Source organism: Aphelocoma coerulescens, chromosome 20, assembly GCF_041296385.1.
Source record: "Aphelocoma coerulescens isolate FSJ_1873_10779 chromosome 20, UR_Acoe_1.0, whole genome shotgun sequence".
NCBI classification, from domain to species: domain Eukaryota; kingdom Metazoa; phylum Chordata; class Aves; order Passeriformes; family Corvidae; genus Aphelocoma; species Aphelocoma coerulescens.
In genome coordinates, this window is record NC_091033.1 from 11,334,979 (window position 1) to 11,351,907 (window position 16,929).

Below are 16,929 nucleotides of genomic sequence, written 5' to 3' on the forward strand. Positions count from 1 at the left end.
TTCTGTATTTATACATTTACATCTCTGTATCTGTTTTGCAGACTCCACTAAGCAGTCTCAAAGGTATCTCATCCTTTCTGTCATATGTTACACTGGTGTAAATGCTCAACAGACATCACAGAAGAGGCTGATGCTTCTTTCATTAAGACATGAGGAATTATTGTTTTCTCATAAAGTGAGAAGTATCTTTCATTTTAGATGAAAGAGGTGATAAAATAAAGAACAAAAGTTGAGCATGCACGAGAGAGCAGGAAGCGTGTCCTGTGTTCCCTAGCACTGCACTGAAAGGGATCCAGGCACTCAGAGATGCTGTGCCTGAGAAAGACACAGAACTCCCAGGGAATCTGCACTTGGAGCTGGGGATCACCCTCATTCTCTAACAGAATGAGACTGTGTGGGCTTCACCCTTCCTCAGCTCCCTTAGACAGGCTTTGCACCGAGGTAGGGATCCATCCCCAAAGGTTATTTTGACTCCAAAGGCAGATCCAGATGTAAATAATTTCATAACCATGGTTAATCTGTGTGTCTGCAGGTGCAAAGCCCCTGGAATTACTGTGGTGAGTTCAGTACAGGGCTGAAACAGGATGGGAAGAATGAATATTGTTTCTCCTTGTGCTCTGTTACTGCTGCCTCCCAACCTAACATCCTTAATCTAATTCATTGTTCACGGCAAAGGTTTTCATCGGGACATGCAACGAGAGGCAGAAAGCCCATTTCAATTTATAAGCACTGGGGTCTTATTTAGGAAAACTAGACTGATTTGTGGTTTTTAAGACTTCACTGACTATATATTTAATGGAAATGCACACAGAATTAGGTAGATGTTCATGTACCCAAATGCTACTGGGCATATTCGATTCACTTGAATATGATAATTTATTTCAGTTAGAGGATGACAGCTCTATAACAGCCCAGGCTTTGCTGGGTAGTTTGGCTGAGCCTCGTTTTGACTGGAAAATTGCAAGTGAACACAGTCATCTGGGAATTTCCATGAAAGCATAATTGATTTTTAACAATAAAGCCTGTCTGCAAGACTGTACAGAACCCCTGGGTTTGTCTTCAGCTGTAAAACACCACAGTCCTGTACATTCCCTTACCACAGCACCTGGTCTTTCCCCTTGCCAGCTCTGACCTGTGCAATCTACTTGATTTCTGCCTCTTGTGACAACTGCCTCTAAATTATGCCACAGGCACAGTTTTGATGATTTAAAAATTCTGTATGATCCGGGCTAATCTACATTCAAATGTCACTGCAGACTTTCTGAATGGCACAGGTGTAGTGACGGGGCCAGTGAGATCTGAATGGACATTACATATGCAGCTTTAGTCTGTACACTGGCAAATCATGTACACAGTGCTCAAGATTTAAGCTCTTGATCTTTTCCAGGGTTTAGGAAGAGGGAGGAGACAGATGGACATGTGCCAAGGTCCTGGGAGATAGTAAGCTACCCACTTTCACTAGTTTTTCTTGGATCAGCCTCTTAAGATCTCTTTTTAGGAAGCCCTCGTAGGTATCCTGGTGCAAATTTCTGTCTGCAGGAAATCCCAGTGACATCCCACTCCTGCTGGGTTCTCCCTCCACAGTGTAAGATTAATTTGTAAAACATGAGCATGCATGTAAAAGGGATTTCTCATAACACTCCCATGTTCTGAACGCTTCCGGGTACATCTGCCTATCAATGTGTTTAGGAAACCCCAAGGCAGCCTGATGTGGATACCAATTTTGATTTCCTATGACCATTAAATATCATTTCTCCAAAGCAGACCTATTTGCATCTTTGCATCCCAGTCACTTGGAAGTCACAATCTCTCAGCCTGAAGGAAAAGCTGAGGGTTTTCCCTGCTACTTTGCTATTTTGAAACTCACCATTGAAAACGGAGCTCAGCAGGATTTCACTGAGGGGGCTGGAGCCCACGCAAAGCATTCACCCCACTTGCAAAAAAGTCACATTTTTACAGTTCACATCAGGTATTTCTGTGCAGTGTTGCTCTTGCACAGGTTGCTGCACAGCTATATTCTCTCCTCAAACAAACAACGAACGTGAGAACAAACGCATACGGAACAGGGAATACAATTTTGGGTTATGCTTGTATGCTTTGTTTCTGCAATTTTGGCAAGTTTACAGAGCAGGAGGCTAAGTGAGAGCTACACCATGGCTGTGAAAAAGGAAATACTAGTGCCCTTGTTCAAGGCACTGAAACTGGATTACTATATCCAAATTGGGTCAGAAGAATGAAAACTTAGCAGAGTGTGGAGCACAGCAGGGTTAGCAAGAGAACCAGGGAAGGCAAGCTGAAAAGTAGAAGGGGCTGGAGGATCTTGGCTTGTTCTGCTTCACAGAAGGATGTACACTAGTAAATCATGGGGGAGAGGGGAGAGAAAATGGGAAGGAAACATCAGAACGGGAGAAGGAAGAACTATTTCTGGTAAAGGACCATGGCAGCGATGCTCCGAGAACATCTTCACTCTCAAATTCCAAAGCACTTCTCAGAGTGGGCTCGTTAATATCTCCCACAGTACTCGAGGAACCAGGACACCTGCACAGACAAAGGTCAGAGACATTTTTGGTAGTGTGGTGCCAAAACCAAGAAGCCCTTTTAACTCGGGTCTCTCTCTGTGTTCTTTTGTTCAGGAAGCGCCGAGCTCTTCTCTGAAGATTCCAGCGCTGCCTGATCCAGCCCAGCACGAGCCACGTTAACTCAGCCTCACTGCAGCAGCCAGGGGTGAGCCTGGTCTGACAATATTAATTAAATAGGCCAGTTAAAAACTGGAACAAACTGCTTTTCCCAATGTGCTTGCAACAAGGACTTGCTCCTTCACTGATCAGCCAAGTCTGTGTTGTAAGCAGATTAACCTTACCCAGAAACCCATCCCTCCTGCTCCAGCACAGCCTCTCTGAATTCAGGTTACTCCAGACCAGCAATTCTGCTTTGAGTTCAGCCAGTCTTTGGTCAGGCAGCCTCTCCCAGGCCAGCAAATGCCACCAGTGCCCTGTGAGCTGGGAAGCACACACCCATCCTGATAGTCCAGCCCTAAACCTTTGGAGCTGTTCTAACTGGTGTCAGTGTCAGGCTTAGCGAGCGAGGCAGGGAAGGGGATGCTGTCCTAGAGCTGCCTCTTTACAGACTCCACTGGAATTCAGCTTTGGAAGAGGAGATTCTCAAAGCAGTGCCAAAGGGCAAATTTTAAAGTAGCTTTAAATAAGACGTCCTAAGGCTCAGGAGATTAAAGAACTTGAATAGCCCAGTTTCTTTCTTCCCTTTCTTTCTGCACCCCCTCTAATTTTTTTTTTTCTTTTTTGAGAGGTTGATTGCCAGGCAGGTTTTCCCAAGAATCCACAAGCTCAAGCAATCATGAGCACTTTAGCCCTGTGAAATAATATTTCCCTTCCATGGGCTACTATAAAAACAAGTTCTGCACAGTAGGCAAATTTAAAATAACTTTTAATTAACATTTCAGACACAGAAGTCTGATCATGCAAATTCATCTGCGTCTCCTCTCTGCGCCTGATTGTTCCTGATTGAATATGATAAAAATAGACTTTGTATGAGTCAAGTGTAGGCATGGATTTCTTTCACTTCTCCTCCCCTCTGATTATGCATTTTCTCAGATAAAGTGGAAATCCTTGGATGGCTATTAACAGTATCATGGGTCAGACTGGAAAGGGCATCCTGCCTGAGAGGAGTTAAAGATTCCACTGGAATTAGAGGTGCTCCTTCTGTGAGCAAGAAAGATGCTTCAATCTTACATAAAACCTCACCTGAGACTATCCAGCACTGTTCTGTCTCAGCTGACTTTTAATCTCTGAAATACCAACACTAATTTCACTGCACCCCCTGTATCTGAGGTGAGCATCTGGCCAGAGGCCACGGATCTATATTAATATGGAAAAACCACAACTCACTTGCACACGGGAGATAAATATTTGAAGGGAGACTGAGGAATTTCCCCATAATTAAGACATGTCAGAGGACATGACCCTGTTATAAGTAACAAGGACTCTGGATAACGGAGGGCACAGTGATACCTTTATCTTACAACAGTAGAGAGCCAGTTTTCCAGTAAAACTTCCTACAGAGCCTTTGTAACACAGTCCAGTTAAAGTCTCGATATTTTACAATAGCTGGTGACTTGGCAGATTCAAAACCCACCAAAAGTTCCACAGAATTGAATGAGCACAGCTAAAAACTCTCAAAGAGCCATGGAAAACTTGGGCATGGGAGGTTTAAAATACCTTTTTCTATGGCATCTGACCCAGAGCCTGTGGGCATGGGCTGGCTGGGCACACTGAGGAGTCAGTGCTACCTCTCCTCTTGGTCAGAGGGAAGAGCTGCCTCCCTTCATTTATTTTTGCAAGCAACAATGTCACATGAAGAACACGACACTGTGGACAGGCTGAAGTCCCTTATCCAGACAGAAGATTATTCCCTGGGTCACAGTCCTGCATTAAATCATTAAAAATGCCCCAAACAGCTGCCTGTGATGTTTACAGCATTTCAGGGGATGCTCCACTCTTGCAGTGTCTCTCTAGGAGACACTTCCCCACTGCTGGCTGCTCTCTGATGCTTCTCAGCACAGGCACAGGTAGCGTTGCAGATCAAGGAAACATTCACAAAAAAGAGCTGGAAAGGACCAGAAGAGGCACCTTGTCCTCGCTGTACTCCAGTGCCCTGCAGCTCGATGCAGGTAGGACTGGTCACAACTATCAGGACTGGCTATGCTGATGGGGACTGGCTTTAGAGTTAACAGCAGACTTGAGTTCCAAATTGTTTCATCCAGAGACTCTGATTTCCTTCCTGCCATGTAATTTCAGAACCCTTTGTTTGAGAAGGTGGGGCTGCTGCGTCTCCTGCCTTTCAGGTCATGGGCCAAAGGATGTGAAACCCACTGACACCAATTTGCATGGAAGCACCCAGGCATTTTGGAGTTTTACTGAGATATCTTCATTTTTGTACCTTTAAGGATCTTCTCTGTGATTTTATTGCTCTTTTACGACTTCTCATCCAGCACTACACTTTGATGCCAGCCCATCAGGTATTTTGGATGTCCATTCACCAACACACCTCTGCAGGTCACCTACTCTGCTGGACATGTCATTTTGGCATTCCTGTGCCTGAACTTCCACATGGTCCATACACGCAGCCTCTCCCCCCTGCCCTGTGCTCAGCTACAGACGTGCCCTGACTCTCTCGACCATTGCAGTGGCTGTTTTCCTCTCTCCCATCCCGTTGTTAAATTTTACACAGCAACATTAATTCCTGCTGCTGAATACATGAGCTGTGACACCAGCGTGGTGCAGTGTCCTCCTGAGCTACATTCCCATCCAGAAACGATTAAGTCTAAAACCACCCTGGCTGAATGACAGGTAATTTAGGAGTGCTATAGGGTGGGCCTTCGTATCTGTCTGGGATGAATACAGCTCCTGAGTTCCTCTCATCTGGCAGCTTGCCAAGAGCAAGCCACAGTTTCAGTTATTCAGCCTATTTTTGTTTTTACAGCAGCATCTCAATACAACTATTTAAAATAAAAATATACAATATCTCTCCAAACAGTCCGCAGACTTAAAAGAGACCATGGGCTTTCTTACTCTCTGAGGAGCTGTAGATTTCCTGGAAAGTGATTTTTGTTATTTTTTTAAAGGCGTTAAAATGCAGATTAGACTATTTGAGGACAGCGAGGAGATTCAGCTCAGGCTTAAAGAAACTCATCAGCCTGATGCTGTTCTCTCTGCCAGTAAGGGAAAAAACATATTATACTTTCATACTCACATGAAATTCAGCCTGGCTATACCCAGGAGTATATCAAAGATATTTGTTTCCATAGAATCAGAAAGTATTATTGTAAAACACCCTTGGTTTTCAACTCTTTATAGAGAAGTCCCATGTGCCACTGTGTAAAGCCCTTTGGCCCTTGCAAAACTCTTTCTTCGGTGATTGAAATTAGAGAAATAATGGTACACATCAACTCTGCTTAGAGGAAGAGTAGCACTTTCTAATCCATTTAACACAATTCTGTGGGTAATTCTCTTGATGGCTTTTATTCTTTCCAGGTTTAACACATACCGAGACATTAAATACTCAGAATTCACCTGAAAGCAGATTTCCATTATCCCACCTTCCATCAGCTTTGAGAAGTGTTTTGGAAAGCCATTAAAATACATCACATCTGGAGGGATGCTGCTCTGCTGAAGGCACCAATGTGCTCATGCAAGTAACCCTGACCCTGCTCACCCTGCTCCCCAAAACCTCACCTCCCAACCTGCATCTGGAGACAAGGACCCCGCAACCTGGGTCATGTGAACAACCTGTGCTGAAGTGACATGGCCACTAGATGTCATTCCTTTTTCACTCAAATGGAGGGCAGAGAAGTATTTACCTGGCAGAATAAAGTCCCCCCCACACACCAGGGAGCAGCGGCAGTGTTGTGGTGCAAGGTCCCATGGCCCCACAGACACAAACCTCCTTCCAGAGAGAATAATCCTGTCCTGGCAGGAGAAAGGACCACAGAGCCCAAGACCTGTGCTGTATTTTTATGGTTCTTCATAATTGTACCATACTGAAGGAGATATTTAACCACAACTTTACAACACAAAGCTTGGAGCATCCATGATGGACACAAAGCACACGTGTGCTGTTACATCTGCTGGAGCAGCAGCACAGCCTGGGCACTGATGCCCAGACCTGAACACGTGTTGGGTGCCCATTTTGCTGGGACTCAGGAGGAAATTAGTGCCTTTTTTCTCCTTAGAAGCTAGGTCCAAGTCACTTCATTAGAAAATGTGGGCAGTGTTTGGGAATTGAGCATATCACAGCCCCAAGACCAGCTCCTGATGGAGATGGGAAGGAAGGACCCAGACACCATAACTGACATGAATCCAATCTGGGTCCACAGGGGCATAAAGTGGATGACTCTGCATGACTTCCTTGAGTTCTGCGACATATCTGCAGTTTGCAAGAGTATAACTAAGGGTAAACTTTGGTCCTATGCTAATAAATATTTAGAGACCCTTTGGGATGGAATGAAAATTCAGAATAATATAAATAATAAAACCATTCCTCCAAGGATGTTCAGTGACTTGAGCACAAAGAAGTTAGACCTTCTGTATTTGGAAAGATTTGATGTCCATTTAAGATACATCACTTACTGCTTCTTGTTGACCCTCGTATGAATACAGACAGGGGGTACACAAGCATTTCTCATTCATTAGCATATAGACCTCTGCACTGCTCTGTGGTTTCTAAATTTACTATGCACATTTCAGTCTACATCATTTCACCTTCCAATTCTTCATTTTTACCTTAACCAGCTCTAAAAATTTTTCATTTGCAATCTCTGTTTTTTCCCCCTTGCTCTCCAGTAATACCTTGGAACACATGAGAACAGAAGACTGTGCTAATAAAATATAAGAAAAATGTTTAACTGATTAAAACCAGATGTACTGAAGAATGTCTACACATTTACTGCCAGCACACACAAATACATCTGTTAGAGCTAACAGCGAAATACAAATTTTACCAGCTACCTGTTACCATTTAGAGTACTTACAGCCCTCTTGAAATCATATCTGAGCTATAAACCCCAAATATCTCTCACTGCTCAGGATTTCACTCATAAGTATTAATAACTCTGAGATGTCTACAGCCAATTGCCATGAAACAACTGCATCCTCTTTAGTGCAATCAGACACGGGCTGTTTGCCACATTATTTCAGCTCCTTCAGCACCTTGGCCAAATCGGTCATCAAATGGTTTTGCTGCTTCATGGATCAGTCTTTTCCCTTTTTTCTTTTTCTCCCCTGAAAGTCTTTATTCCACAGCTATCCATCAAAGTTCCTTCTATCTGCCCAACCAGCTCGGAGAGACAGCAGATAGCACCATCCATGAATTCCAAACACTGTGGCCATGCATCACCCTGCTGATGTGTCAATACTCACAGTGCTGGTCGTGAATTCAGGGGGGTTGTCATTCACATCTGTCACTGTAATGATCGCTGTGGCCGTGTTTGAGAGACCATAGTTAAGATTTCCTTCCATATCTGTTGCTTGAACAATGACTATGTACTGCTGAACTTTCTGGAAAGAAAAAAATAAGAAAAGGAAAAGATGAGAAACAAAAATGTACCCTGTAAAATGCCTTGATTTATTTTCCATGTACAAGTGCGATCTTTAAGCAGACTAAAAAGTTAATTGGATCAAAAATGTTAGTAAAAAAAAGATCAATAAAATTTTCTACAGTGTTTTTGAAGTGATTTTTGCATAGATTGGTGGACATCACCTGTCTCATGGGGGAATAAAAGTCTTATGGGCAAAATTCCCTGGTTGAAGCTGACATCTTTATTAACTTTTAAGCATTTTATGCAACATTAGTTTCTGTCTTCTGAAAACCAGTAAAAGTTTTGTTCATGTGTTTTCACTGAAAACATTGCTAACAACATTATACCCCCCAAATTGACATCAACACTGCCTGGCAGCCCTCCAGCTCATTCTGCTCACACAGTTTGATACCCACAAAGCATTAAAATGCTCTCCATGTTTCAATTCTTAACACAATCTTGGTAAATAAGGAGAATTTAAGTCCAGTATGTAAGAAAAAATAATTCAATGCAATAAACAGCAGTTCAGCAGAACTAATTTAAATTCCTGAGTACCCCTAAAACACAGCTCTCAAAGGAAAAAGCTCACAGAGCCAGCCATAAAAATCACACAGTGAAGTTCTAAGGGATGCTGCAAGTCAATGCAACTGGAAAATAAACCTGAATAAAATAGGAGAGGCCATCTGATGTTGCATGTGTACACATCTCCCTGGGACGTCTCTTTATTTAGGAATATCTGCCTGCACCAAGAAAAGTCTCCTTATCTTTACAACCGGCCTCAATAATAAATTTTCATTTAGATCTGCAGAATTTACTATTGATTACGTGTCATGCTCACAGAGCACTTTACAGGCAGATAGGAAAGCAAATCTCCTCTCCTGAAATGTGGGCAAAGGGATGCACAAGAACCAGGGAAGGACCCAGCCAAAAGCTCAACATGAGCATGTTCCTTAAAGCTGCAGGTGGCACACCAGAGAGCCCAAAAGGTGTGTAAACCAAGTGGAGGCAGAACTTCATGCAGGAAAAGCTTTTTTGTGAAGTCAAGTGGAGGGACTTTGATGCAAGGAAAGACTAACTACTCCCAGAACACAGCTCAGGTACCCAGGGCTGCTCCTTCGAGGTACCAATGCTACAAGTGTGCATAAAATGTCAAATGTCCTCTGAAATTTCAAAGGGCAAGAATTAGGTCAATTAGGTCTCTTTATTCCCATATAAATATCCTTGAAGCGCTGTAATTGGCTCAATTCTTTAATTCTTCTGAATTGCCAGAATAAGAGATCTGCATTTTAGCTTTATCTTGATTCCAGGGCTTTTAATTGACCTGCTAAATTGACAAGACATCACACTCAGGGATCCATCAGCACCTTGCAACTGGAATATATTATGGAAATGCACTTTCATTATCTCTTTCTATCTTGTATAATAAAACATGAGGGAGAAACTATTGTTAGCCCTTGTTTTGCCTCATGCAAGAAGGTGCTGTTCATTACTCCATTTGTAAAGGACTGCACAAAGCTGAAATGTCCTTATTAGTGAATGTAATTTCTATTTCATACTTAGCTTTTCCTTCCTTATTCTCTGTTACAACCTGGGAGGCTGATGAATTATTTCCTAACAGGCCAAATACTTTGGTTTAAATCACAGAAGGTTTAAATCACAGAAGTGGGGAGGATACTTAAAAAAGTAGCAGCAATTAGATTTCACATAAATGAGAAAAACATGTGAGTGTGTGCATGTGTGTGTGTACTCACAGACCCCAGGTTTACAACAGACTTGTTTTATTTAACAAAGCACCATTCACTGAGCTCTGTAGCACAGTGTTAATAACAAACCAAAAAACCTGCACGAATTCAGAACACTAAATGAAAGAAATTTAAAAGAAAGATATCGATCAGATCATGAGACCAAAAAAAAAAAAAGAAAAAAGAAGAAAAAAAAAAAAGAGAGAGAAGGAAAATGGCCAGAATTTAGTAATGTGCCAATGTACCAGCCACAAAGAGCTGCTGTAGAAGGATAGGAAGAAGGAAAGGATGGTATCTCAGGACACCAGAGGCAGCTGCAGCCATCAGGTACACACCACAAGTGAGCTGCTGGGGGAATCCTACAGACATCCCCAAAGTTGCACTGTTTTCCATCAACTAAACACAGAACTATTGTGTTTGGAGCAAAAGTGGATTCTGACATGGAGAATGGGGTGGGAAGTTGTACAGAACTCAGAAATATGAAACCATAGAACCATCTAGGTTGGAAAAGACTTTTAAGATCAAGTCCAGCCATAAAGCCAACATTGCCAAGTCCACAAAATGGAAACAGTCTGAGATCTGATCTGCCAAACCTTCAGGCACATGGCTGCCATCCACATCCAGTTCCATCCGAAAGCCTCCAGCACTGTGGGCATATAAGGGTTCTCCTTTCAAGTGCCTAGTTTTAGTTTATAACTAATTCAATCTCCAGTGAGATTGGCCCCAGCAGATAACAAATTACTGATTTTTTGTTTTTCTCTAGCTAATATTTTTGCTTTTGTGCATTAAGCTGATTTTATTGAACCATTCAATCAATTTCAATTTAAGCATGTCCTTCCAATTTGTCACATCATCTCCAGGGGCATCTCAGTTTGTTATCCTAATAGTATTATTACTGTTACCACTATTAAAAAAAAAAAAAAGGCAGCCTCATGCCCCCAAGCACAAGAGACATTTTTTCGATGGCATTTTGATCATACAGAATAATTCTCCTATTCTCTTTCTTTACAAAAATGACATTTTAAATAGCACAGGGCAGAAGCTACAGCGTAGAGGTAAATCAGAATGGTCCTAACATTTATTATATGTTTGCTCTGACGGTGATGCTGTGGAACTCAAGAAATGAGCCCGTGGATCAAGGGGGTCTAGACTAAAAACCCAGCCCCAATGAAGCCTGTGGGAGGTCCCGTAGCAAATATTTTTAATAAATCTAACAAACTTTCATGCTACAGAAAAGCAAATGTGCTGCTTCTACTTCAGCCAAGGAAAAAACCTCTTCTTGGTAAGTGCAGAGCTTTTAGTCTGACTTAAAAACTAAGAAGGGCTTTTGAAGGAAAAAATTATGAAGGAAGGAATAATTAAAGGAACTGTGGCAGATCTAATCTGTCTGCTTTTCTTCTGTCAATCATCTGATACAGTGCCCCAAAGAAACACATCAGCTAAATTCCATAAGATGGGAATTAGTTGAAGAAATTTGTTTAGCTGGTTAATGGGAAATTAGTCAAGGGCCTGGTTAAAAAGGTAGCAGTGCAGGAGGAATGGCAGCTTGGAGGAAGGGCAACTAGATAACAGAAAGATTTGACTTAATAGCACAAAATACAGGATAATGCAGCAAGGCACCAAAAAAATAAAACTTTCCTGGAAGTTGTTTTATTGGGTGTAAGGAAGGAGGGCTGTCCCCACGTCTGACCAGCTCCCTGCTGCCGAGCAAGGCACGAACGCCGCTGGCAAACACCCTGTGTGCTCTCAGCACTGCACATCTGGCAATCCTGATTCCCTGTGCCAAGCACCCAGAGCTCATCGGGATGCTGAGCACAATCCAGGCTCACTGCTGAGCCCCCTGGATCCAACCAGGTGCCGGCACTGAAGAGCCCATCACTGGAGAAGAGCCTGGAAGAGCCTGGCTTGTTTAGTCTAGCAAAATGAAGGCTGATAGCAGATATGATTGCCGTCTATAAATAACATCAGGAGGATAAACACTAGGAAGGCAAAGAAGCAATTTAAATTAAAGGACACTGTTGACACTAGAACAAATGGGTATAAACTGGCCATGAATAAATTTAGGCTGGAAATTAGTAGGTCCTTCACCACTAAAGGAGTGAGATGCTGGAACAATCTAATACAGGGTCTGGTGAGCAAAAACATTCAAAAGAATGTATTAAATTAGGGCTAAATCTCCTTGGCCTAGGTAGGAATTATGACAAATTGAGCTAAAGCAGAAGGCAGATCTCTCAGCATTCTCTGTGTACAAACAACTTTCTAAAAAGAAAAAGAAGAAAACCCCTTTCAGTCCAAAGAGCATGGAGTGTTCATGTGAAAATGGTTTAAGGCCTAACACTGATCATTGTCACTGAACCAGCCCATGCTGTTGGCACACACAAAGGACCAAGTACCCCAAACAAAATTACAGTTCTTGCAAGTCGCTCTCCCCGTCGAGACAGAGGCTGGCATGGAAAGCACCGGCTCAAATCCCTGGCTGAGCTGAGCACAGTCTTGCTGAGAGAGGGTATAAACAAGAGTAAATCATATTCAGAGACAGAGTAGAAAAGAACAAAGTATTTTAAAATCCAGTCCTAGTAATGGAGTGCTACCTGTGATCCCAATTTTCAAATGTGCACGCACAGTATTCGAGAAATGTGGCTATTGCCAGTTTACACAGGCAATTATTATACATCATACACGAGCTGGGGAACTGTGTATACCAAAGTCCAGAAATGCAGTAATTATGTGATTAAATTAATCTGCATTATGGACAAAGGGTTTGCAAAATTAGGACCTACATTTTCAAAGCTCTGTACAAATATTGTCCAATTAATTACTACTTCCTGAGAAATGTACGACTAGCTAATTTTAGCACCACGTCTGGTAAAGCAAACAAGGTTACCAGGATTTAGGATGTATTAGCAGGAATCTATTGGTGAAGGAGATAGAAAATCTGAATTCTATTTCCTCCCATGGTTATCCTCACATCTTCTTTATATCGATGTGATTTTTCATCTCCCCTTAATTTTGCAACACCAATGAGATGAATATGAGATGTTCTTGTGACTTGTTTTCTAAATCAGTTTTTTTGCAGGCTAGTGAAGACTTGATGTTCACATTTTTGGTATCAGAGATGGCAAACACACCATTAATAAATACTGCACCAGAGCGTGGAAAGCCAATTTAAAAACAAATAAACAAACTCCCCCACAAGCCTCTGGGGTATTTGATTTTATGAGCTACCTGTGATGGCAGAGCCCCAGGCTCAGGCAGTGCTGGTCTGTCCCTGTCCAGCAAGGCACAGTTTACTCTGCTGGGAACAGCCCTGTGCTCACCAGGCTGCCTTTCTTCCTAGCAAAGGTGTTGGTGTGACAGCCTGGCCTGCGATGTGCTGGTCAGACCCTGTGTATTCCTGTGACCCTCTGACCAAACCAGCCACCACCCAAATACCAATAAACTCCTCTGTGTCAGGAAGAGCCTCAGTCCCAACACTCACAGCAGTTTCATCCACACCTCCCATGTGGAGGAGCTGTTCCACTCACCTTCAAAAACCATTTTTTCTGATACAAATGAAGGTCCATAGCCAAGCTCAAGATTTTCACATGGCACTGGAGCTATATTGACATCCACCTTTAACAGGTTTCTCCTGGCGGCCTGATTAGCAACCAGCAATTAAACTTCTTTTTAACACTTTCCCTCTCTGCACCCGTAACCTGGGGGATCTCACACCTTAAGGACTCATCCTCTCTTTAACTACTGCACTTTATGACAGTATATTAATGTGTTACAATTTACACCTTTTAACCCATTTGGAACCACCAGACACACCATTAACTTTTCCAGCTTCTCTCGGGGCGGGTGTTGAATCTCCCACGTAAGTGCAAATGGGACTTGCTCCTGCTTTTAGCAGCTATCTCCTCTTTTGTGTGGCAGCTTCTGAAAGCAAAACAGCCTCTGGTGGTGGGTACAACACCCAGCAACAGTGAGCTGAGCTTTCCTATGAAAGCATGAGGAAGTGCTTTAAAAGTTACCTGAAAGGAAGCGAATATGATCTTTTTATCACACAGAGGTTACATCATCAAAGAATGCCACAAAGCCTTTCAGGAGTCTACTCTGTTTGGCCTTTTAGTAGCGTGAGACCAAACAGTTCAGTGGCTGCTGCCCAGGGCTGCCTTTTCTGGTGTCATTCAGACAGGGAAAGTGGTGAAGTGGAAACCTTTCCTGCACTAGGTACAGAGCAGACCCCAGCAGGCATCCCAAAAGCCTTCCAGCATCCTGGCCACGTCTCCCTGGAGCCTCCCAGACAGAAGGTCTGTGAACCAAGCAGAATTGCTCATCCGCCTCATCTCATGGTGAGTGCCAGGATGCTGCTGAACAGCTCCAGGAGCAGGGCTACTGACTGAGCATCTCAGCTCCAAGAGAGATCTGCCAGTTGTCAGGGATACACAGGGAAGCTCAGAAATAGCAACTCCAAGCACTGAAAAGCCCTGAAACAAAACCAGAAAAAAATAAAAAAAATAAAAAAGGAAACAAAACCTACCCACAGCCGATAAATAACTGGAAATGGTAACATAGACTGGGGATCCTGATGGATCATTTTAATGATTCTTTTAACAATGCCTGGTGCCAGCAATACTGTGCATAGGAAGGGCTGTATTAAACTGCAGCAGAGGTGCTTTGAGTGCAATATGCTGCAATCACACTCATCTGAGATAGATACTTTATTCTTTTTTTTGGAGTTTTATCCCTAAGGGATTAGACATCAAGCCTGGGCTATCAAGGTTTTGAAAAAATACCCAAGCTGCAGTGGAAAATGTGAAATTTCAATGACACAACTTTTGCCCAAAGAAAGGGGCCTACAAGGAAAATACATCCACCAAAACCGTAAAGTGACCCAAACACACCTTGCAGAGGGTTTGCCAGGCTCTGACCCCAGCTGGCCACCTCTGGTGGCAGCAGCATGTTTAGAAATGTGCTGTGTCCAGGATTAACAGCAAGGTAGGGTTTGTTATTTACCTGATACTTGTTCTAGATTTCGACTTGCAGAGGGTGGGCAACAGAGGCCACAGCATTTCTTATCACATATTTCAGCACAGGCATTTGTCAAAACTTGAATGAAGTTACTCAAGTGCTATGAGCTGACTTCAAAACCATTATTAGAATTATTATCAAAATTATTGTCAGAAATTCTGTTATTACAGTATCTCTGTCCTTGGATAATATCAACTTTTCTGTTTAGAAAGACTGTCAGTTAATGAGTTTCTCACATGGTTCTCTCATTAGAATATTCTACTATTCATTAGAATATTCTAATTCTCTCATTCTCTCATTCTAATACCAACATTAGAATCACAGAATCACTAGAAATGGGCATCTCTCTTTTCAGTGAACCGATCTCCAGATCAGATGTAAGTCCACAAGGAAGCAGGAGAGAAATAAGGAGACTGAGTTACCTGCTTCTGACAGCATGCAAGGGGATGGCAGTGAGCCGGCATGAGCTACAGATACATTTCATTAAAAAAAAAGAGATGTGATGAATATCTTGGATAATGTATTTCGATTCTGACTACAGCCACTGTGCCAGAACAGAGGAGGGTTGTGATTAAGGCTGCAGGCTGCAGCTTGGAAGACCTGGATTTCTTTAGCATTTTCCCAAACACTCCCCAAGTGACCTTTAGCAGGTGATTTAATTTTTCTGTGCGTTAAAGACATTGAAAATAACACTTCAAAATGAAATTAAAACTCTTTCTCATCTAACAGTGATACTGTGAGAATAGAAATCCATTTGTTGGCTGAAGCACTTGGCCACTGGGATGAGGGAGGCTGCAGAGCTCCCATCTCCAGCCCCTTCCCTCTGCATGGGCACTAGCACAGAGCTGGTGTCCATCTGCATCTCTCAGAACAGGAACCCCCATCAACACTTTCCAGCCTTTATGCCTCAGAGATTCCATGTCATCTCACAAAGAGCACTTAAAAGCAGACCTGAGGAATAATAAGCCTTCTAACTTTTGGCTGAGGCAATTTCTGTAAAACCATGAAATTACATTTGGCTTTTCTTGGGCAGGGAGGTGAGCAATAGTTCAAAGTCTGGGTGGTCACACGGCAATTGGTGCCTCAGAGAGGTGCCCTTTGGTAAATATGCCAGCAGTAAATTGATGCTGCTTCCAGGTGGTTTCTGCCACACACTGACAAAAGAAGTGAGTGCTGAGACAGAAAAAACTCAAAATCTCAAGGCAGAGATGGGAAAGTAAACAACAATCTCAGAAACATTTTTTTTTTTTTAAGTAAAAAACAACCTTCTTTGGACTTGTGCAAAGCAAATTCCTCCTACAGCGTGTAACTTCTTGGTGATTACCCAAAGGCCAGGCTTTAGGATAAAAAAATATCCTAGTTATGTCCATTGCACTCTTATAATCCACAAAACCTTTGCTGTCAAATGCTGCCAGAGCAATTTAATAAACAGGGAGAATGCCTTAATGTATTCCGAAACCTGAAAACCACCCATCATTAGCCCCACATGCTGTTTTCCTACTTTCTCTGCTTTAAGCCATTTAGCTGCTACAGCTGTTTTTCTTGTAAGCCTGACTTCTGTTTTTATCAGCCTGATTTGTTTTCTGGTATATCACGCTTGATTAGAAAGAGGAAGAAAAACCTTTCACAATTCAGGTATAACTGCCTTCTTCTTTAAGCTCTGTCAGGCTGGAAGCTTTGAAAAGATCATCAGGAGGATCAGTGTAGGTGAATAAATATTCATAATATTGCTCATTATTTATACTTGGTCTCATTTTTGAAGATAAGCTTGAAATTCCGCACTTGTGACACCACTGCTGTAGCCAGACCTTTTTATTCTGAGGAACATGAGGTTTTTTAGAACCTATCAGTGCAGCAACTAAAAAAATAAAATCAATGTAATATATTCAAACCATTTTGTCTAATCCTGTATGGATACATGTGGCATGTACAACACTAAGATCGTGGATTTTAAAATTATTGGCAGTCAGGAGCACAACACAAGTCTGGGGCATCTGTACTGTGTTGACTCCTTATGGTCTGGATAAAATAAACTCATTTGGTGGCATTCGTTATTCATTGCTGAGAATTATTTTAAGAAAA

The 16,929-nt window shown here is 42.4% G+C and overlaps 1 protein-coding gene across 2 annotated transcripts in view; it reads right to left on the reverse strand.

The window, feature by feature from the left end:
* Nucleotides 1–16,929, reverse strand: part of CDH4 (cadherin 4) — a 420,603-nt gene that overhangs the window by 33,736 nt on the left and 369,938 nt on the right. For both annotated transcript variants that reach the window (XM_069034053.1, XM_069034054.1), the window contains exon 8: nucleotides 7,935–8,072. In XM_069034053.1, coding sequence (XP_068890154.1) covers nucleotides 7,935–8,072 — 138 coding nt within the window. The remainder of the gene's footprint in view (nucleotides 1–7,934; nucleotides 8,073–16,929) is intronic.